Source organism: Haliotis asinina, chromosome 9 (assembly GCF_037392515.1).
Source record: "Haliotis asinina isolate JCU_RB_2024 chromosome 9, JCU_Hal_asi_v2, whole genome shotgun sequence".
Classification (NCBI taxonomy): Eukaryota; Metazoa; Mollusca; class Gastropoda; order Lepetellida; family Haliotidae; genus Haliotis; species Haliotis asinina.
The window spans coordinates 32,464,786-32,473,873 of record NC_090288.1 but is presented as its reverse complement, the minus strand read 5'-3'; the positions used below and the strand labels follow the sequence as shown (position 1 = coordinate 32,473,873).

Here is a 9,088-nt window from a genome sequence, read left to right as displayed (position 1 = left end):
ATGGAGAATATACACATACGTAACTGAACGGCCACTGATTACCTTGCAGAGTTACTGCCCATGTATCAGCCCTCACGCTAACTGAGATCACAAAACCAACAGACAGAGCCAACCGCCAAAACCAACTTTGGCAAAATGTCATTCACTATACTTTCAATGCCTAGGGCCTTGATGGTGAAAAGAATCTAATTTTTCTAGATTGCTTTTGCAGGCTCCAGCGTAGACAGTGGAGCTGTAATCCAGTTTAGAGCGAATGATCTGTACAGGTGAAGTATGGTAGTCTGATCACCTCCCTACTCTGTAATTGAAACGCCTTTCAGTAAGTCGAGAGCCTTCAAACGTTCAAACACTTTAAATAATGTATGTGTGGCAAGTATGTAAAGTGACGATTGAATATGATTACTATGAATTTGGCATCTTCTACAGCTTGGAATGGCGTACCATCCAAAGACAGGTCTGGATCCTTTTGTGGTTTGCATTAACGGCAAAAGTGAATACAGTTTGTTTTTGGATGTCATCAAATATATTGAGTAAGTTTCCAAACTTGGATCAATGAGGTGTTTCAGAAGTTGTGAATGAATAACTTCAGATCCTGCCACAGTGTCCAATGGCAATACGTAATCTGCAGAGAGAAAAAGTTTCAGTGTAATTCTCGCTATTATCAGAGTTAAAATAGACTGATTTCTTCACTCGTTGGGGACCAAGCTACCCTCCTACAACTTTATTGATCATTGGTCTGTTCGAAACTTGATTACGGCTCATCGTATGTGGTGGAGCCTGCAAAAGCAACCTAAACTATTTGATTCTGTTCACCACCACGGGCTACGACTTTGTCTTTGCTCCTTTCGAATCTCGCCTCTCGACAGCCTTTATACGCCGTATAAAATTATCCTTACAGTATATAACAAAACCATACTCCAATGAGACAAATCCTGCATATAACTGCATCTTTAATCCCCTGTATGAATATCTTTATATCAAGAAGCCTTCTCTTGTTCCGCCTCTGGGACACAGAATTAAACCATTCCTTTTTGCTGCCGGCATTTTGTCTTTGCCGCCGTGGAAACTGGTTCGGCCACATGTCGGCCCAACATTAACCACATTTAAAAAGTCAGAAAAAAATGAATTACAATATAAACAAGAATATTATCTACTAAAAAGTAAATATACTACATGCAAATCTCTATTTACAGATGGGTCTAAGGATGGTGGCGTAGTAGCTTGTGAACAATATCTCTTAGATTACCTGATCACACCTCCAATTTCGCAAACGCCATATTAACAGCTCTTAAATATATTCAGAGACACCCTAAACACAAACAATATATGACCCTGGCGTTTGCCATTTTGAGGCTATGCACGGTAGCGTTTTGTAGGAAATGTTTTTCTGCCCCCTTCCTATTTTTCTATCTAGTTTGCAGTGATTAGTATCGGGTCAAATGGGCGTAATCTCGTCATAGGAGGAGTTGTTGGAATCCATACGTCTTCGTTTTGAATCGTGGTAATGGGAAGCCATGTCGTAGGAAATGTGGTTCAGCAACGCCTCTCCCCACACACCATGGAGCGTCAACAAGGACGATCTTATACTGCTGGGGATGTCCAAGCTGCAAAGACCAAGGATAAGGGGGTTTAATGCTCCAGCGAAAATTTGACATGGAATGCTGTGGTTGTCTACAGATTAAAGGAGAGGATGGTCCACGACAGTCAATTGAAGGCCTACAGAAATCAGAGGTCAGCATCACCTTCTGTGCACGGGTCTCACAGCAGAATATCACGCATCATTTTGAACATGCCAAAAGTGTTACGTTATACCAAAGTTTGTATAAACAGTCCATGCACAGGGCACGGTGAGTCCAGCCGATTGGTAGAATCGGGTCTAATCTACCACCCTTCTAGGCAAAGTTAGGGTGAAGTGGTGTCTTCCATTATTGAACACAATTGCCAATTCCGTCATGGTCATCCACCAGACTCCCTTTCTCTGCTGACCCCGGGACGCAACCAGGTTGCCCAATTTGGTTGCCTCTTACAACCAGCAATGGGGTGCTGTGGACCTATCTGACCTCGGGTCTACACGGAGTGAACAGTCATTGACATTACCAAGCCTCCGTCACTAGGAAGTGGGTCTTCGTGGGTGCCATGTGCTCGATCGGGGACATATCTGGAGAACGAACGTGTTGTTCCTCTGCCATCGTCGAACAACTCGTGCACAACGCAGTCTATGACATCTCTGTTCAGGGATCAACACCTGTTCCTTGAAGGATCTGTAGACTCTGTTACCTGCTGCCCGAAGACATGTAGCTACCACGTATCGACTGGTACGGTGGTAAGGGATTTCGCTGCTGATGACGTTACGTGAGGAAACGGTTTCTCAGGTGTAACATCCTCAAATGCTGGTGGTGCTGTTACTCGCTGTCTCGCTCTTACTGGTCTGACCTGTGTCTGGCCTGTCTGCCTGTACCGTTGCACCGGTCTAGAAATGGCTATGAGGGGGCAGCTGAAGGTTTTTTTGCAACGTTGGCGTGTGTCAACCCCATCTGCAGCATATCTATGGCCCTCTCACCTTCAGCCGCTTACAGTCGTAGCATATTTGTTGTGATCTTTTCCAAATAGCATGTGTAACCTGCCCCCGCACTCTAACGTTTGTACCCTTATACCCTTAGTGCATGTGGAACTTTGACCGACGCCCAAAATCATGTTTTACACAACTGACAACTTTGACATTTCATTCACAACTTGCAGATGAATTTCACTACGGGTGTCAAACTACCACATTGGGATGACATGCTTCAGAGTATAGTTTACATACAAAAATATTTCTTTAAAATTTGAGAAATGGTAACTTTTGGTATGCTTTCTTTGGCTGTTCAGTTTAGAATCAAGCGTGGGACAAACTGCTGGGACCCCATCAGGTCCAGTAGATTTTGTTGTTTTTTCACGGTTTATCAAGTTAAAGTTAACATCGTATTTAGTTATGTCATTTAAAGTATCTACACACAGAGGTATGTACAGATTCTGGTATATCATAAGTAGGTGGCTGACAGCGGTTATCTGCCCTAAGTAGAGATGAGGAAATGGTTTATCCAGTCACTCGAGGCAATGTCATCAGATATCTCTCATGTGGTTGTATCCGATTATCAGTTGTTTTTTTTTTTGCGTTTTCATAGTACCGTTTGGTTTTCAGTTTAAAAGAGATACTTTCAAGTTTTTTAGATATCGTAAATGTATGGTGTACCTTTTAACTCATAATTTTATTTCCGTTCTGCTATCTGACTGATTGACAGATTTACTTCTCCTTATGTTCTGCTGTCAAAACCTATTTACAGGTAATGTCAATATGTGCGAATGTGTAAGGCCAGTGTGTAAATTCACTAGTTTTACAGGTGTTATTGTCACGGGATGTAATGACAAAGCTATGCATCTACTAAATACTTTACACAAGCAGTCCACTCCTCCATGACGTCAGGTCACCTAATGCTAAACTTTCTGTAAAACGTATAGGTTTTTCAATGGTTCTGGCTGCAAATATTGATTTTCTTCTTCACGGTTTCTGCTCATATGCACCATAAATGGTTTGATTTCAGAATGTCACTGCGCGTCTGCTTAATGTAATCGCCTTCTCCTTCAAACACTCGCATCAACATATGCACAGCTTATATCAACGTCTAATGCTACCTTTGTAGAAGGATGAGTTTGTAAGAGGGTAATGAGTTTTACCTTCCAGTTAGGAAACAGTTTTAGGAAGATTTGTGAAGGTCCTGGAATATGATGAGCATATAAAAATAATAATATCAGCTGTAAACAGTCACATGCTGTTCTTACAATCAGCTACTTGATCATTATCATTTTTCATTTAACTAGACAACTCCATTTGCTGTCCCGCGAATGGCTTCCAACCACAAATGGACTTTGGCGCCTGTAAAGCATTGAAGATGGCGGCTACATTGAAGATGGAGGCGTGGCACCGATGCAGTCGCTGATAAGGAGCGATCAGGTTTTCCTGGAACAGCTGTACCTTTTAGAGATTAAAAGCCCCTTGTACTCCCACAGATTATCTACCAAACGTGTTGTGTGAAAGGCGTCTAGTGACCTGCTTTTTAAAAAATTAGTGTTTTACTTCAGGCAGTGGCTCCTGTTTTAAATAAATTTATTACACATATACCGAGGTGTGGCGCCAATGCAGTCACTGATAAGGAACGATCAGGTGTTCCTGGAACAGCTGTACCTTTGAAAGGAAACATGTTTCCAACTCTCACACGGGCTAATTTCATTTGTAAATATATTATTATCATATCGGTTAATTTGTTAAAACTGTTTGTATATAAAAGGCTACCTTGATATTCGTAAATCACTCTCGCCAGAAGATACAAGTGTCAAGTAAGTATTCTTTCTGCTCGTTCATTTTGAAATAACATGTGAATTTGAGCGCCATAATGGTATCTTCTTCCCTCATTGCCGTATTGGCCCCTTGTGGTCTTAAAAGAGATCCAAGGATATCTATCCTTGTCATATCAGGGGACTGAATCGACCAGGTGGTCACGGTCGTTAGATTTTAGGGTTCACATAATGAAAGGCCTCACCAACACTATCAATCATAAACCATTTCTGACAAGTTACAAGCTCACCCGTGGTATTCACGTAAAAAGCTGAAATGGATCGAGGTTAATTCACTTTCTATGTGTGTCTACTTCGTAGGATATCCTTTCATAAACGTGAAACAGTCTTGTGCTTTTAGAGAATACTACAGATTGTAGATATCCTTTTGGGTTGCCAGTTGACATTTAGCGCAAAGTGAAGACATCAGTTATCAAAGTGAAGTATTTTTGTATATTTTTATCAGGTATACAGGAAATCGATGTGGTGCTGAAAAGGACCGCCAGTTACAGGAAATGTATGTCAACAGAAATGTTCTCCAATACTCATGAAAGGTTTCAGGGATACACCTTGTAAATATACATATATATTGCTTTGAAGATTGGACGGACAAAGCTACGTCCTACACCACTTGCCGTGGTATACCTCAGGTCTGATGACAAATACGCATGTACAGGATAGAGCACAGTATACTTGTAATGTCTTACATCAGATCAGTAACTACCAGATGAACAAAGAACATCCCGTAACGTAGTCTTTCATTCTTAGGGCATTTATACTTTGCAGCAAATAGATTTCATTTAATGTGGACGTCTAAGTGTTGGCCACTCGTTCTATGGGGTGTGAAGTAAATTGTTCATGCATCAATGTGTTATCAAGTGTTTTCACAGGTGTTTTCTGAAAGTAAGCAAGCCCACGGCTTCTGTACAGAAAATAGGGTTTCTGATAAGTGAACTTTGACACCAGATAGCAGCCCGGGCTTATTTTCGGAAAGTGACAATCACATGGAAAAAAATCAAAAGTCAATAAGCAAAGGAGATCTTTTCAATATTGCTTTGTCGAATATTGCAATCACTATGCTATAAAACGGAACGTATACAAACGCTAATATATATCTTGTCAACTTTGAAATGTTTAAAACCTGGTCATAAGAACTGTGGGGTTCAAACGAGTAAATCCATCGCACAAAGGATCATCGCAGTCGACACCACTTGTGCTCTCGTCTATCAGGTTTCTAACAAGTCAATCAAACAATTCATTTTCACTGAAACGATCTTCGTCATCAATGTCGCTTGCGGAAGAAACGGTATTTGGCAGAACTCACAGCCTAGAAACATATTGACTGTTTCCACTGATTGCTAACTGAACAGCAGAAAGTCTCATGGTGCTTGCAGTGGAATCAGTGCCATTTGGTAGCAAATATCATGTACGTAAAGTATATTTACATCTTTGTAGATGATGAAATAATCATGCAAATAGTAACACAGTTTGGTATTGTCTTGCCTTATATGTAGCGTTTGAAATAACAGGCCCTTATGGCCTTCAGTAAATTATTTGTCGATTATTTTTCAACTGGAATGTTTCCCCATTTCTCCTTTATTAACGCTCGGGAATCATCAACGATCCATCACGTTTTACTTCCCTTGTACTCAGCACCAGTCTAACAAATATGAACTCCTCTGTGTGCCTTAGACCTTGCTTGATTTTGCACAAACAGTGTCAAACTGTGTACAGTGTAGTCTATTTTGTGTTTATTGTTTTGACTTTAACCAAATGGGCCTGCAGAATTGATTCAGGGCCTGTAGATTTTTAAGCCTGCATGTAGCAGCAGGCCCTGATGGCCAGCTTGTACATGTAAATCAGGGTATTGCAAACACTGGCTATATGTATACCTGAAAGAAAAGATCCAAATGTGATTTAGGGATGTGTGAATTCAACATGATTTACTTTCGGAGACATGTTCCTTCCAGTACAAGTAATTATATGTTTTATCGTTCACTATTGTATTTGCTCTTTGAGTTTGAAACACAGAGAGAGAGAGAGAGCAAGAGAGAGAGAGAGAGAGAGAGAGAGAGAGAGAGAGAGAGAGAGAGAGAGAGAGTGTGTTTGTGTCTTTATGTTCAGTTATTGTCATTATTTTATCGTAACTCGAATCATATTTAGGTGCATTTTAGTGTATTTAAATAGTAAGAACATTTCGAAACTTTCTAGTTACTTGGATCGTTTCTGGTTATATAAGAGAATCGAAAACATAAAAAACATAATATAAAAAAACATATATTCACTGTATTGTATTTACAATGTTTTTAAAAAAATGGAATTTGTCTTCATTGCTACATATCCATCAATATTAAAGTCAAAATTATGAGGTTTCATAAAACCTGAAAATAACGAGATGATCACTGAAATTACTATCGTACATTAAAGGTAACGTCAAAACACTGGAAATTTCTCACAAATAGACAAATAAAAGTGACAATGGTGTCGAAAAAGAGATTAAGGCAGCCAAAGTGCGATCATTTGTGTGTTTCTATTACAAAGTTGTTTTCACGGCAAGCACTGCAACCACAGATAGATAGTTGCATAAATCGTTTCGCCAGCAGATCCTGTCTTGAGACGTAATGAAGCCGATGCTAATTGTGGCTGTGCTGGTCTGCCTTCTGGCGGTCAGTGTTGATGGGCATCGGGCCCTGACCCGTGGCGGGGACCTCTACTGGATGGCCTGGAGAAGTACAACGATGTGCATCAAGAGCGCAGCGAGCCGATTGTCCAAATGCACCGGGGTCCAAACGAACTTTAAACATAACTGGAATCCTGGAAAGAGAGGTAATCTGTTGCTACGTATTTAGGAGCAAGACAGCTGGATGCCTAGATTGATTATATTATAATAACAATGTCTAATTACACCTTGGTTCGATCATATTTAACTATGGAACACTGACTATTTCATTGATGGGGTAATAGCGTGAATAATATTCAAACCACCATTCATCATTTAATCATAACAATGGTTGTCTCTCTTTGTTATACCCCTTGTTATGCTAAGTTTTGGACATCACACATTTCAGCTGAAGAGAATAAAGAAAGGGACGATTACCAGTTACAGAACGAAGATGTGGTGAGCGCAAGAGAAGTCAATGAGGCTGTTGCAGCTGCTGACAGAGCAGGTAATACTGTGTTACAATATGTACATTATGAACGCTGATATTGATCGATCGTCCTTAGACGATAAGGCCCTATTGAATATACAATTTCCACTGTTTTAAGGAAACCGCAATTGGTTGTTCTCAGAGACTAGTGTCAACGTCTTTGGAATAACACTTCTTTGAACAGTATGAGTGTTATATCATCGCCTTTCTGCTTGATGGAGCAGAAATGTTGTGTGTGATCTACGTCATCACATTGACGTAGCACATGACGATATGTATTGTGCTGACACACCTAGGGGATCCAATAAACATAATCATTGCAAATGTACAAACTAATTTTATACGGGGTAATAGCTTTAGTAACAGTGATAGGGTGCACAAATGAGGTTTCATTTGTTAAACGTTTCCATGGCAACTAAGGTAATAGAATATGGAATTTATGTTCTTATCTTGTTCCTAGGCAACAGTGCTGGGTCCACGGGTAGTATTTGACTGCCAAGCAAGTAACAGATCTTGGGACATTCTGTGTAGGTAAAACTATGATGCGTTCTACATTCTAGCGTACGGTTGCTCCTAAATTACATTGGTACTGCAATATTTTGTGAAAGCTGGAATATATACAGTTTATTGGGTTGAAGAATAAAATCTAAATCATTCTTTTTCAGGATCAAAACCCGGAGACAAATGACGAAATGCGATCTCCCTGATCTCTAGAGATAATAAAACCATGAAGCAGACTTTTCAGTTTCGGTTACTACTTGATGTATGCGACTCTGTCACGTACTGACTCACCAACTGTAGACTGGACCTTGCGCCATATGTGTATGTCTACAAGTATGTGTCACATATTTGAGTTGTTATTGGTGAGCAAGCGTCCGCAGTTTGTTTGACGTTTAACGCATTAGTGAGCAGTATTTCAGCAACGGAGCAAATATGAGAGTCTCGGCCAGACAATCTCATGACTGGCATAATGATCGGCGATCATTGTGACACAAAGGCATGTGTCACGACAAGAATTCATTGGTTGACTGTCACTTGTGTAGAAGTCGCTGTGGCTGAGAAGTTGATATCGCTGAAACTGTCTGCTGGCATTGAGACTGTGGGAACGGCGAACATCGGGGGGAGAATAGGTCTTCATCGGGCTTGCCACAGCAGGCGACTATGCTTGCCGTAAGAGGCAACTAACGGGACCGGGTGGTCAGGCTCGTTGACTTGGTTGACACGTCATCAGCTCCCACTTGCGGGAGATCGATACTTGTTCCGTTGATCACTGGATTGTGTTGTCCAGACGCGTTTTACAGATTGCCGTCATATAGCTGGAATATATACTCACCCAACCCACTCATTTGATGGTGTGGGTTCGAATCGAAGGGTTCAATCCAAAATATACTGGAACAGATACTTTACCAAGAAACTTTAATCGCTAATACAGCACGTAAAAACGGTTACACTTGACCAGTTACAAAAAGACACTGTGTTTACATTAACTGGAATTTCAGTCCTTATTTGGACACATTCGTTTTCCATATTAATCCATCACATCAGTGAACAGCCAATAGTCTTTAAGG

At 40.6% G+C, this 9,088-nt stretch overlaps 1 protein-coding gene across 2 annotated transcripts; it reads left to right on the top strand.

Moving 5' to 3' along the window:
- The first annotated feature begins 4,362 nt into the window (after positions 1–4,362).
- On the top strand, positions 4,363–8,257 carry LOC137296938 (uncharacterized). Of its 2 annotated transcripts, none has more exons than XM_067828850.1 (5): positions 4,363–4,374; positions 6,975–7,197; positions 7,440–7,538; positions 7,981–8,047; positions 8,186–8,256. In XM_067828850.1, the coding sequence occupies exons 2-4, from the start codon at positions 6,993–6,995 to the stop codon at positions 8,010–8,012; spliced, it is 336 nt and encodes a 111-aa protein (XP_067684951.1). In that variant the 5' UTR covers positions 4,363–4,374; positions 6,975–6,992; the 3' UTR covers positions 8,013–8,047; positions 8,186–8,256. The 2 variants fall into 2 exon arrangements, with proteins under 2 accessions (XP_067684951.1, XP_067684950.1); XM_067828849.1 differs by lacking the exon at positions 4,363–4,374 and adding an exon at positions 4,834–4,888 and having other exon boundaries at positions 8,186–8,257.
- Positions 8,258–9,088: the final 831 nt, after the last annotated feature.